Source organism: Giraffa tippelskirchi, chromosome 3, assembly GCF_054371585.1.
Source record: "Giraffa tippelskirchi isolate mGirTip1 chromosome 3, T2T-mGirTip1v1.2.pri, whole genome shotgun sequence".
Lineage (NCBI taxonomy): Eukaryota > Metazoa > Chordata > Mammalia > Artiodactyla > Giraffidae > Giraffa > Giraffa tippelskirchi.
In genome coordinates this window covers 36,517,501-36,530,162 of record NC_137277.1, presented here as the reverse complement: position 1 = coordinate 36,530,162, position 12,662 = coordinate 36,517,501, and the positions used below count along the sequence as shown (strand labels likewise).

The 12,662-nt window shown below is 51.4% G+C and overlaps 1 protein-coding gene across 5 annotated transcripts in view; it reads right to left on the bottom strand.

Moving 5' to 3' along the window:
* Nucleotides 1-1,836: 1,836 nt before the first annotated feature.
* Nucleotides 1,837-12,662, bottom strand: part of PLD2 (phospholipase D2) — a 12,953-nt gene continuing 2,127 nt past the window's right edge. For 2 of the 5 annotated variants that reach the window (XM_081578913.1, XM_081578912.1), the window contains exons 8-25: nucleotides 12,475-12,567; nucleotides 12,223-12,375; nucleotides 11,076-11,225; nucleotides 8,149-8,232; nucleotides 7,915-7,993; nucleotides 7,036-7,146; nucleotides 6,682-6,852; nucleotides 6,206-6,332; nucleotides 5,884-6,002; nucleotides 5,680-5,793; nucleotides 5,435-5,539; nucleotides 5,137-5,225; nucleotides 4,904-5,017; nucleotides 4,686-4,735; nucleotides 4,279-4,413; nucleotides 3,898-4,051; nucleotides 2,867-2,981; nucleotides 1,837-2,620 (exon numbers count right to left, since the gene is read on the bottom strand). In XM_081578913.1, the coding sequence (XP_081435039.1) occupies nucleotides 2,396-2,620; nucleotides 2,867-2,981; nucleotides 3,898-4,051; nucleotides 4,279-4,413; nucleotides 4,686-4,735; nucleotides 4,904-5,017; nucleotides 5,137-5,225; nucleotides 5,435-5,539; nucleotides 5,680-5,793; nucleotides 5,884-6,002; nucleotides 6,206-6,332; nucleotides 6,682-6,852; nucleotides 7,036-7,146; nucleotides 7,915-7,993; nucleotides 8,149-8,232; nucleotides 11,076-11,225; nucleotides 12,223-12,375; nucleotides 12,475-12,567 (2,188 nt within the window). In that variant the 3' untranslated portion in view covers nucleotides 1,837-2,395. The remainder of the gene's footprint in view (nucleotides 2,621-2,866; nucleotides 2,982-3,897; nucleotides 4,052-4,278; nucleotides 4,414-4,685; nucleotides 4,736-4,903; nucleotides 5,018-5,136; nucleotides 5,226-5,434; nucleotides 5,540-5,679; nucleotides 5,794-5,883; nucleotides 6,003-6,205; nucleotides 6,333-6,681; nucleotides 6,853-7,035; nucleotides 7,147-7,914; nucleotides 7,994-8,148; nucleotides 8,233-11,075; nucleotides 11,226-12,222; nucleotides 12,376-12,474; nucleotides 12,568-12,662) is intronic. The other 3 variants (XR_014079233.1, XM_081578914.1, XM_081578915.1) reach the window with 3 other exon arrangements.

The following is a 12,662-nucleotide window of genomic DNA, read 5'->3' as shown; positions in this document are numbered from 1 at the left end:
ATGTATCTCCCACAACCCAACTTGAGAAATATAAAAGTCAGGGCTTCCCCGGTGGTCCAGTGGCTAAGATTCCATGCTCCCAAGGCAGTGGGCCTGGATTGGATCCCTGGTCAGGGAAACTAGATCCTACATGCTGCAACTATGAATTTGCATCCTGAAACTAAAGATCCCGCGTGCTGCAACAAAGACCGAAGATCCTTCAGGCTGCAATTAAGACCTGGTGCAGCCAATAAATAAATATTTAAAAAATAATAATAAAAGTCACCAGTTCAAAGAGCTCTCTCTGTATACCCGTTATCTTAGCCTTTTCTCTCTACCTGCCATGGGAGGTAACCCTCCTCAATCCAGTGTGTGCTACACTCTCTTGTAGTCATGTATGGATGTGAGAGTTGGACCATAAAGAAGGTTGAGCGCCAAAGAATTGATGGCTTTTGAGCTGTGGTGTTGGAGAAGACTCTTGAGAGTCCCTTGGACTGCAAGGAGATCCAACCAGTCCATCCTAAAGTCCTTCATTAGAAGGACTAATGCTGAAACTGAAGCTCCAATACTTTGGCCACCTGATGCAAAGAGCTGACTCATTAGAAAAGACCCCAATGCTGGAAAAGTTTGAAGGCAGGAGAAGGGGATGACAGAGGACGAGATGGTTGGATGGCATCACCAGCTCAGTGGACATGAATTTGAGTAAGCTCCAGGAGATGAGGAAGGACAGGGAAGCCTGGTATGCTGCAGTTCATAGGGTCACAAAGAGTGGAACATGACTGAGCAACTGAGCAACATACTCTCTCATACACAACACCGTGTACTTTCTCTCTTCCCTCTGCAGCAGTGCCAACCAATAGAACTCTGTGCAATGACAAAAATGGTCTCCATCCAGTATGTTAGCCACTAGCTGCGAGTGGCTCCCGGTCACTTGGTGGCTGATGCAAGGAACTAAATCTTTACCTAGTTCTAATTGTTGTAAATTTACGTGTAAATAGCCAAATGTGGCTGGTGGCTACTGTACTGGACAGTGAAGCTGTGTCCTATGAGGGTGGGGACTTTGTGGTACTCACTGCTGTGGGTCTAGATGATGTCTGGCAAAGAGAAGGTGCTCAATAAATATTTAAGTCAACGACTGAATCTTTACAGCAAGACAGTTATGTAGGTATTATTCCCATTTCCCCGGCTTCCCTTGTGGCTCAGCTGGTAAAGAATCTGCCTGCAATGCCGGAGACCTGGGTTCGATCCCTGGGTTGGGAAGATCCCCTGGAGAAGGGAATGGCTACCCACTCCAGTATTCTGGCCTAGAGAATTCCATCTGTATAGTCCATGGGGTAGCAAAGAGTTGGACACTACTGAGGAAGTTTCACTTTCATTTTCATTCCCATTTCCCAGTTGGGACCACCGAGGCCCAGAGAAGTGATGTGACTTGACAAGGCCATTGAGGTAAAAAGTGACAAGCCCAAGACTTGGGCCCAGTTCTTCCTGACCTCAAGCCTATACCCTTACCAACTCCCAGGGGCTTCCCTAAGCCTCCCCTGGGCAGTCACTTGAGGAATGAGGTGCGGCCCCTCTGGGCCCTTCTCTGGGGGCCTCCCTCACCTGCAGCCGCACCCTGGGCTCCATTTTCCTCCAGGAGTCCTGGTTTGGGTCCGTGCTTCCTCCTACCAAGGCAGCCCTGTGTGAACACCTGGTCTTCCCAGCACCGAGTGGTGCTCCAAAAGCCAGAAAAGTGGAGCAGAGCAGAGATGAAGCCAAAGAAAGGAGTGGGGTGGGGAGAGGGCGTGAAGGGCCTGTGTGGGCCTGGGGGGGCCGTTGAGACACACACTCAGTTCAGCCAAGGAAGAGACAAGGACCTTTTCTAGGCTTTTATTTATGAAACGCTTATTGAACGGATACAAAGTTAGTGTCTGTTAGCAGCTGGTGGAGGGGGTTAGTGTGCATCCCGCCTCCCACCCCTCCCCACCATGGGCACTGAAACCAGCAGTGGCTCCATCCTTCCCTCCAGCTTGGCAGTAATGAGCTGGGGGACACCCTGGGGCAGGGAGGGGATTCCACAGCAGGAAGACAAGGGAGAGATGAGAAGGCCCAGGGCCCAGTCTGGTCCTCCCGGAGTAGGACGCTGGCCCCAGGCATCCTGGCAGGAATCTTGCTTCTCCTTTGTAGTAGTGGTTTGAACTGGGCAGCAAGGAGGAGGAAGCTCTCTGGGACCCTCTTCCATCTCCCCAACCCAGGGTTGGGAGTGTCCTCTTTGGTTGTTTCCCAAAAAAGGTCCTTTGTGACTTCTCTAGTCCCCTCCAGGGTGCCTCCCCCAGGTCTCAAAGGCATTGCCCTGGTCCTCAGGGTTAGGGGGCAGAGAACTAGAGGCGATGTAGCCCAGAGGCTAGTGACCTCTTCCAGTCCAGAGGAGCTGCAGCTATGTCCACACTTCTAGGGGCATCACACCCTCCTTGCTACCCAGAGAGGGCAGCAAATACTCATCCTCCAGGAACTTGAGGGGGAAGTGGACGAGGTGGCCCTGGACCTGGGTGAGTTCAGATCGGGCCAAGGGAGGGCTGACCATGGCCAGGGGCTCCACAATCACATACTCCCGAAGTGCCCGCAGGGAGCGTGTAGCATTGGACGGCAAGCATCGGAAGATCTGTGGGTGGAGGATGCATGGAAGCCAATAAGACTCGAGGAGACTCTGCCAAGAGTCCAAGCCCAACCGGGCTACATGCCCCCACTCCCCACACCATATCCCCCTACACTGACCCTGAATCCCATGATGTCTCCATTCCTTCATCTCCTTATGAGAATGGCTGTGTGAAGTGGCTCCTCTCCATCCCACCCTGGACAGGATAATCTCTGACTTCCCTGGGCCAGCACTCCCCCAACCCCCACCCACCTGCTCATAGATATTGGCGTTGCTCTCAGCTGTGTCTTGCCACAGCTGGAAGAAGGCATCACAGACAGGGTCTCGGAGATCCAGATCTGGCCGAGCAGCAGCCCCTAGAATCACGCTGCAGGAGAAAGGGGTCCCAGTGGGGCTAGATTAAGATCCTTTGAGGGGCTGAGTATCAGAAAAGTTATGGTGTGCCTATCCAGGTAATTGAAAATAGATGCACGGTTAAACAGTAAATTAGGGCTTCCCTGGTGGCTCAGGCGGTAAAAATTCTTCCTGCAATGTAGGAGACCCAGGTTCAACCCCTGGGTTGGGAAGATCCCCTGGAAAAGGGAAGGGCTACCCACTCCAGTATTCTTGCCTGGAGAATTCCATGGACAGAGGAGCCTGGTGGGCTTACAGTCCATGGAATCACAAAAAACTGGACACAAGTCAGCAACTAACACTTTCGCTAAACAATCAAATCAGTGTAAACAAGTCCAACAGAGCTTTAATTTGTCTCTACTTTGGTGACTACTTTAATGCTTTAAAAAAAATACCAAATTATTTTTGAAATATTTGTTTCCCTCTCTTGTTTTTTTGGTATCCCTGCTTTGCAGGTACCCTAAACTGGATTAGTCTGCCTCTAAGTACTGAAGCGACTAAGCATGCAAGCAAGTACTAAGGAAGTACTAGTAAGGGGCTTCCCAGGTGGCGCTAGTGGTAAAGAACCTGCCTACCAATGCAGGAGACTTGGGAGAAGCAGGTTTGATCCCTGGTTCGGGACGATCCCCTGGAGGAAGGCATGGCAACCCACTCCACTCTTGCCATTCTTGCCTATTCAACCCATTCTTGCCTAGAGAATCCCATGGACAGAGGAGCCTGGTGGGCTACAGTCCATAAGGTTGCAAAAAGTCAGACACGACTGAGTGATTTAGCACAGCACAAGTACTAGTAATCCAGTACTACCTCTAGACAATCCTCACACCTGTTTAAAGGGCAAACTCTCCCCCTTTCCACCTCCCCCCACCTCGTAGTATCCCACCTGGCTCTACCTGAAGCAGTGCTTCCGCAGACTCAAGGCAAACCTGCCTGCCTGATACTCCACACCGTTCATGAGGGATGGCTCCATTTCTGTGTCCTCGATCAGCACGGCCAGCTCACTGTCCCGCTTCCCCAGCAAGCTCCGGTCATTGATGTTTGCTGAGCCTGGGTGGATGCAGGACACACTGTGTCTTCCTGAGCCCAAGGAACCCCACCCCACCCCATCACCTCTACCCAAGCACCAGCCTGTGGGCAACACGCCTTCTTTGGCCTCCATCCCCAACTGGACGTCAGCTGCGATCTCCATCACCCAGTCCCACCCCATTGCCCCTGGCTGGGCCCTGCTCCACCTCTCCCCACCCTCCTCTCATTGCTAGGGACCCAGCACTGACCAATAATGACTGTCCGGTCATCTGCGATAAGCATCTTGCTGTGAATATAGATGAGCTCTGAGACTGGGTGCCCACCTAGTTCTCCATGTGTGCGTAACCCACAGATGGAAATATAGTTCCGCCACTCTGTCCCCACTGTGAGCAAGAGATAGGGGGCAAGGGAGTGAGGTGAGAGGTGCCCTCCATTGCAGACAAAGTCCTGGTCCATCCACCGCCTCACTTCAGAAGCCCTATATAGCCTGGTTTATACACTTCTCTCTGCATTAATAGGCCACCACGGGCTCCGGCAGTAACCACAGAAGCATGCGGACGTGACAGCCTCCGTCCCTCCATCCCTGGGGCTCCAGTCCCTCAATCTCCCCCTCCCCAGGGGTCCAGGGCTTGAACCCCCAGCCCTCAGAACTCACTGGCTGCTTTGAGACGATGTAAAATTGAATATTCCCCACGACACAGCGTCCTGAGTGAAAAGAATGGGTGAGGGAGGTGGAGACTGGGGGGGGGGCGGGGCGGGGGGATGTCAGAAAAGAGGTGGACTTCAACAGTCCAGCAAGAAGGGATCAGGATTGGGCCATGGAGAGGCAGAGTCTGGCAGGGGTTGGGGTGGGTGGGGCGAGGCGGTGGTCACCTGTAAGTGAAGTGCAGAATGGCCTGGATGGAGTTACCACCACCTGTGGAGATGTCACCTTCGAACCCAGGGAGCAGGGGCAAAAGCAGGTAGACTCGGAAGCACTGCCCCTGTCTGGGGAGGGGCGGAGTCAGAGGTGTGAAAAGTCTCCCAAGCCCCACCCCTCCCCTCACCCATCTAGTCAGTCTTAAACCACACTCATAACCCCCAGATTGCAGGCTGGTCTGCCTTACTTGTGGGCCTTCAGGATTCTGTCCACAATCTCATCGCCCACCTTGTTCAGCACCGTCCGCCCATCTGAGCAGCTAATGAAGAACTGATTCTGGAGCAGGGACCAATGACAGACGTCAGCAGTCTGGCCCCGTCAGCAGTTCCTGCCCTCAGCTCCCTGTTGCCATCCCCATCCCCAGGCTCCTGGCCCTGGGCCCAGGCTTCACCAAGTTCTCCAGGTCCAGCTACGCCAGCCCTCAACGACTGAGCCCACTGACAGGATATCCTAAGTTTCTCTGCTCCACCCTCACCCTGACAGACCTCAATGTAGAGGAAGTGCCGGCTCTCTCTGATTGTGTGCAGATAGGCATTGAGAATGGAATTCTCCAGGGTGCCCGCTGACCAGCGGTCCACTGACCGCAAGACCTGTGGGAACAACGGATAGGATGTGGCTCCTGAGTCCAGGAGAGGAGGGGTTCGAGGGCGAGGCCGCTCGGTCAGGGGGAGTGAGCGGGGCATTGCGCTGAAGGGAACAGGGAGGGGGCGGGCTGAATTCCCAGCCTCACCTGCACAGTGGCGCACTGCCCTCCGGAAAGCGTAAAAGGGAGCTGGTTTGCGGTGCTGGTGGACTTGGGCAGCAGGTAGGGGTACATGGGTATCTTGTACTTGGCCTTGGTAGTCTAAGGCGGAGGAGGGGTGGCAGAGTCAGCAGGAGATGGCTAGCTGCCCCTGGCTCCCGCCCACCCTTCAGCCTTGGAGGGATCAAGCACCTTGGTGAAATTCCAGCGCTGGATGAAGTGCCGGGCGAGGTCCCGGGCAGGTGAGCCGTGGATCACCACCCCAATGTCCCGCCATGGCATCCGGGGCATAGTTTCCCTGTCAATGAAATCTGAGGGGAGGGAGAATGTCCCAGGAGAGTCAGGGAAGAGGTCAGGGACGGTCCTTTGGGAACACTTGGGTCAAAGAGGAGGAGGTGCTGACCAGAGAGGAGGTGGCATTACCCTTGACCCAGTTCATCCCATCCTCAGACCCAGGCCCGCCCTCTGCCCTGGCTCCCAGCTCTCAGGGACTTTGAAGAAGGGGGACCCCTACCATCAAAAGGCCGATCCAGCTGCACCCAGTCCTTAGTGATAAGATTGCTGTAGTCCTTGCCCAGCCAGAAGAGTTGGTTGTGAGTGAGGTCGGGGGTAGCTGGAAGGTCTGAGCATGAAGTGGGAGGCTGTAGGGGGAACACACCCAAGCCAGGGGCAAGGAGAGGTCATGGGTCACACAGAGCCAGGCCAAAGAGAAGAAAGGAGCACTGGAAGATGGGGAGACAGAGAGACATACAGAGGAAGAATGAAACAGAGAGAGTTTGATTCCCGGGCCCTCCCCTTCAGATGCATTTGAAATCCCTAGAGGAATGGGTAGTGGCCATGGGGAGGCAACTGAGTCAGCATATTCAAAGCAGGTTGTTGGGGTCCCAGAAAGGCCTAGGAACCTTGAATGTGGGCTATGACTGGAGAGGAAGGGGTGTGGATTTATATTAGTTGAGTTGTGGGGAGCTCAGGAAGGCCTTGGGGGATTACCTGGGGGGCAGCTGACTCAGAGGAGTCCCCCAAGTCAGTCAGTCTGTAGTGTAGGTCATCCCAGCGGCCATAGGCGAGGTCCAGCCCCCCCAGGAAGGCCACTACTTGGTCCACCACCAGGAGCTTCTCATGATGGGCCCACAATGTCACCTGGTCTGGGTGGCGCATCACCTGGAGCACGTATGGGGTAGTTCATGAGGGTGGGTGTAGGCGGGAGAAGACAGAGGCAGTATTTGGAGGAGGTGGGGAACAGAAAGATGGAAGGATGAAATGTTCAAGGACAGGGAGGGTTGAGAGGATGGGGAAGTGTAGTGAGGAGGGCCGGAGGGGAGGGGTCTCTGGGGCCTGAGTCACCTTTATGTTGGGATGCAGCAGCATCAGTGCCCTCTTGCTATAGCCACTGTTGATGGCCAAGGCCAACTCCACTTCCTTGAACAGCAGTACAGACACACGGACACCCTCTTCCTGGTGGTCAGTGAGGGAATCAGATCCTAATGACCCTTTCCCACTCTCAGGATTCCTGTATGTCCTTCCTCTCCACCCAGAGATCCTCAATGCTATGCCACTGACACCCTGCTTTGATGCTTACAACAAACTTAGATTGAATATCATCTATCTGCTCACTCACTCATCCATCCACACATCTATCCACCTACCTAGCATTATCTAGCCATCCATTTTCCCAACAATTTACTCATCCCCTTATCTACCATCTATCTATCTACTCACTCTCCTGGGATCTACCTTCCCAACCTCATATCCTTCTATCTATCTCCCTTTCCATCATCTATCCATCCCCTCACCCACCCAATCTCCATCATCCATGTATCTTTCCTCCCATCCATCAACATCAATTGATGCTCCCAACATAGCAGACACTGTGCCTTGTACAGCGGCTAGTGGTATTCATCAGCCCAATGAGAGAGACAGATATGTCCATCCCCCGGTAACACAATAGAGTGTATAGGGTATTGGGAGGAAAGTCTACACCAAGGAGAGGAGGGGCAAGAAGATGGAGGTTGGTTCTCTTCTCTAAGGGAGTTCTCCCTAGGGAAGTGGAAGAGGTGATGTTTGCGAGACCGAACCAGGATGGGTACATTAGCTTCTCCTCAAGTTTCAGATTCCTTACCTCCTCCCCCGACCCCCCACCATGCTATAGTCTCTTCCGACCAATCTCTACCCACAAGCCACCCCTTGCCCATACCTCCCCTCCAGCCAGACCACTCTCCTCACCGCCTTCTTCTTGAGCATAATGTCCAGTCTCCAGTCATCTGAATGGGCTGGACGCTTCAGGTAAATCTCAGGACTCAACCTGGGATTCAGGGCAGCAGGTGAGGGTAAGCTAAGCTCCCAACAACAGCCACTCCTCCCCTTCCACTCCTTTTCTGACCCATAAGCTGATCTGTTGCAGGTACTAACCCATTCTACTAACCCACCCTTTCTTGCTCAGGTTCTTCCCCCACTTACCACCAGTCTGTGATGAAAATCTCTTCTTGAGCTCGCAGGATGGCATCTGCCACAGCAGCAAAGTAACCTGCCCCATTCACAAACCTGGGGGGAGGCCAAGCCAAGGAGATCAGGGAAGTCAGAAGCCAGAAAGCTCTGGAGAGTGAAGACCGAAGGACAGTCATGGGTCAGAGGTGACAGCAAGGTCAAAGACCAAGAGTGATCACAGAGGTCAGAGAGCAGCAGATATTTCAAAGTGGAATAAATTTGCCAGTATGAACTAAATAAAATTAAAAGTTACAAAAGGCACAATAAACTAAAGAAAATGACTAAAGACTGGGAGAATTAATACATCACATAGAAAGAGTTCCAACAAATCAGTAACAAAAAGACATATAAGCCAGTTGAACAAAGAATAAGAACTGATAGCTCACAGGGAGAAAATGGCCAGTCACAGCCAAAAAGATGTTCAATATCATCGCTAAACAAGGAAATTGATATTAAAATAAAATAACACTTTTTAAATCCACTCTGGCAAAAATTAAAATCACAGGTAACACTCAGTATCAGCATATGGGGAAGTGAGTATTCTCATAGACTATGAGAATATAAATTGGTTTTATAGCCTTTTTAGAGGACAACTTGGCAGTATCTAACAGAATATTAAATGTATGTACTCCCTAATACCATTAAATGCACTTAGTAATTCTGTATCTAGGAAGACATCCTATTAAATGCTTAGGCAAATATTGTATTCATTGCAGTATTGTTTATAAGACTGAAAGTGGAAAATAATGTAAATGCCTAATCTCTAACACATGTATTAAGTGGAAAAACAAAACAAAGGAGAGGACACATGATCTTATTTACATTAAAACAAAAAGTAACATATATGCACAAGTGCCTGAACATATGCAGGAAAAGATCTGGGAAGATAAATATCAAACTACCACCAGGATTACTTTTGGGGAGAGAAACGGGATTTGTGGGAGGGGGAGTAGGGAAGAACTAAGGTATGGAGGGTAGGTAAAGGCTTGTGCAAGTTCTGCATTGTTAAGACTTTTATTTACTTTTTAAATATTTGTTTATTTATTTGGCTGCAGAGGGTCTTAGTTGTGACATGTAGGCTCTTTGTTGCAGCATGTGGGGTCTAGTTCCCTCGGCAGGGATTGAACCCAGGCCCCCTGCATTGAGAACAGGGAGTCTTAGCCATTGGACCACCAGGGAAGCCCCTGTTAGACCTTTAATAACTGTTCTGTTTGATGGTGAAGAGCAGGGTCTTCACCCAGACTGCCTGCACTTGAATCTGTTGTTTACAAGGTATGTGACCTTGGCAAGTTATTTAACTTCTCCTTGACTCAGTTTTCTCATCTGGAAAATGGAGATAACAACCGTACCTGTGTCACGGAGTAAGTTCATAAACATAAAGCAGCTTCCCTGGTGGCTCAGCAGGAAGAATCTGCCTGCCAGTGCAAGAGACGTATGTTTAATCCCGGGTCGGGAAGATCCCCTGGAGAAGAAAATGGCAACCCACTCCAGTATGCTTGCCTAGGAAATCCCATGGACAGAGGAGCCTGGTGGGCTACAGTCCATGGCATTGCAAAAGAGTTACACATGACTTAGCGACTAAACAACAACAACAACAAAGCATAAAATACTCAGAACAGTTCCTGGCTCCTACTAACTGGTACAATCAGTTCTTTTGTTAAAAAATGAATTTCAAAAGGGTACAAATGAACTTATCTACAAAACAGAAATACAGATATAGAAAACAAACTTATGGTTACCAGGGGGTAATGGGGGAGGTAGGGATAAATTGGAAGATCAGGACTGAAATATATATACTACTATGAAGCGACTTAGCAGTAGTATATATAAAATAGATAATTAATAAGGACCTACTATAGAGCACAGAGAACTCTACTCAATACTCTGTAATGACCTATATGGGAAAAGAATCTAAAAAAGAGTGGACATATGTATAACTGATTCTCTGTTGTACATCCAAAACCAATACAACATTTAAATCGACTCCAGTAAAACTTCAAAATAACCACAAAATTCTCAACACTAACACCAAGGGCTGAGGAATTGTTTCCATGACTCCTCTCTGCTTACAATAAAAGTTAACTTCCTTAGCTAGCAGGAAAGGCACTGATCAGGCCCTGAGATCACCAGATATTTTTTGGGGGGGGCTGCGCTGCACATGGCAGGCAAGATCTTATTTCCCTGACCAGGGATCGAACCCACACCCCTTGCACTGGAAGCGCTGAGTCGTAATCACTAGTCCTACAGGGAAGTCCCCTGCTCCAGACTCTTTTCTGGCTGCTGCTCCTCAAACTGGAACAAGTCAGTCTTCGTGAATCCCAAACATGCCAGACTATTTCTAGCTTCTCTGCAGGGACTGCCCTTCTCCATTTTATCTTGCTAACGTGAACCTCAGAGTTACCGCCCTCTGGAAGCCAGTCCAGACATCCTTCACTACAGCAGATGCCCCTGCTCTGTGCTTGGTACTCTGTGTCTATTGCTAGCGTGGCAAATTCCCTCTGTTTCGTGATTGAATCACCTACTGTGTCTTATCCCTGCCATGGACCTGGCACATAATGGGTGCTTAGAAAATGTTTATTAAATAGACCGAATGAATCAGAGAGATTTGAGATCTCGGAGAACACAGAGGGTCAGTGGGGTGAAAGGGGGTTAGAAAGGTCACAGGAGGTCAATCAGAGAGGTCAAGGTCAGAGGTCATCTAATTTGGGGTCCAGAAAGATCAGAGGGTAATAGGAGGAATCAGAATGTTCAAAGGTCAGGGGGTGGGGGCAACTGGAGAAGCCAAAGGGGTAGGTTACTGAGGTCAGAAGGGATCAGAGGAGAGAGAAGATCAGGACTCAGAGAACACCAAGGAGGTTGAAAGACCACTGACAGTTTCAGAAAGGACATCAGTGTCTCACCACCGGGCCAGGGTCCCAGGCCGGGGAGGAGCATAGCTGTTGTGCCGGTGCAGCTGAATGAAGTCTCTGCCCGGGCCCTGGGCCAATTCGGTGATCTCCTGGGCCCACCACCGTGCCTGCCGGTAGCTGCTGCACTTGAGAATCAAGGACCTGGGCAAGAACAAAGGGTAGACCGCCGTCCTCGCCCTCCATACCTCTGGCTTGGCCCAGAAACCCTCCTCCTTTAGCTGTCTGCTCTTCCCCACCTCCCTCCTCAGTCCGCACTTGATTTCACAGGGACAGGGCATACATCTGTCTTATTCACAGTTGGGTTCTTGGCACTTAGTATTGTGCCAGCCGCTCAAGTTTGTTGTCTTTGTTTTTTTTTGTGGGGGGGGGCGGGGGTGAGCTATGCAGCATGGCATGTGGGATCTCAGTTCCCTGACCAGGGATCACACCTGTGCCCCTTGCAGTGGAAGCATGGAGTCTTAACCACTGGATCACCAGGGAAGTCCCTCAAGTTTATTGACTGAATAAATGAATGGATGGAGTGCCCTTTCTTTGCACCAAAAGCCCTTCTGAGACAGGCCTGGGACCTGGGACCCTTTGCTGCAATGCTTGCACCTGGACCCACCTCTCCTGGAGCAACAAAACACAAAGAAACTACATGGGAATAAAAATAACTGTGTGCATGCGCAGTTAGGGCAAATTTTGGACAAAAGATACAAAGAGACCAAAAACCCAACTGCCGCTCTGCAAAGCCCGGAGCAAAAGCAGGGTATAGTACATGCCCCCTGTACACAATACCACCTAAGGGAGGGGCAAAACATCTAACCCACCCCTCCGGCTTCACCTCTGGACCCTCATCCCTACCCTCATCCCACATAAGGAAGCAGCTCATTCCTCCCTCTCCCCTAGGGAGTGAGCAAGCAAGGGAACCTGTTTGTTCCCACTCCCCCTCAACCCCAGAGAAAGCTCTGGGTCAGCCTCTAGGAGCAGCCCCAAGCATCTGGCTAGAACATTCCCTGGTTTCAAATCATGGCCATCTCCAGAGGGGTGGGGTGGGAACACCTTCCTCTCTTCCGTGGTCTCTTCCACGTATCTCCCCTTAGGGCCCCAGGCTCGCTCTTCACTCACCAGCTGCCTGCCCACACCAGGGAGGCCTTACCTGTGCGAGGTATCGACCCGGACCCCGTACCGTGCCTCTGTACTCCTTTTGCCCACCTGCACCTCAAAGCCAGGGTCGAAGAGCTGAACAAAGGAGATGGCACCGGTCTCGAGGCACATGTACAGCAGGAAAGAGTCCTTCACCACCAGCCACCTAGAGTGGAAGGGCTCCAGTCGTTCCTTCATGCCCCCCCTCCCCAGGATGTCCTTCCTCACCCCCACCCACAGTCCAGCCGCTCTGCTCAGCCCTCACCGCTTGGACCAGCGATAACAAACTTGGTCTCGGCCGCAGCAGGTGAGGCCAGGAACTCGGTGGCCACCTGAGCGCTTCCGGATCACCCCCTCCCTGTGGGGAAAACCAGGAAGAGGTGCTGGAGAGAGATCCAGGGTTCAAACCTGTGGGGATAACATCAGACCCCCAGCCCACCCTGTCCTGCTTTC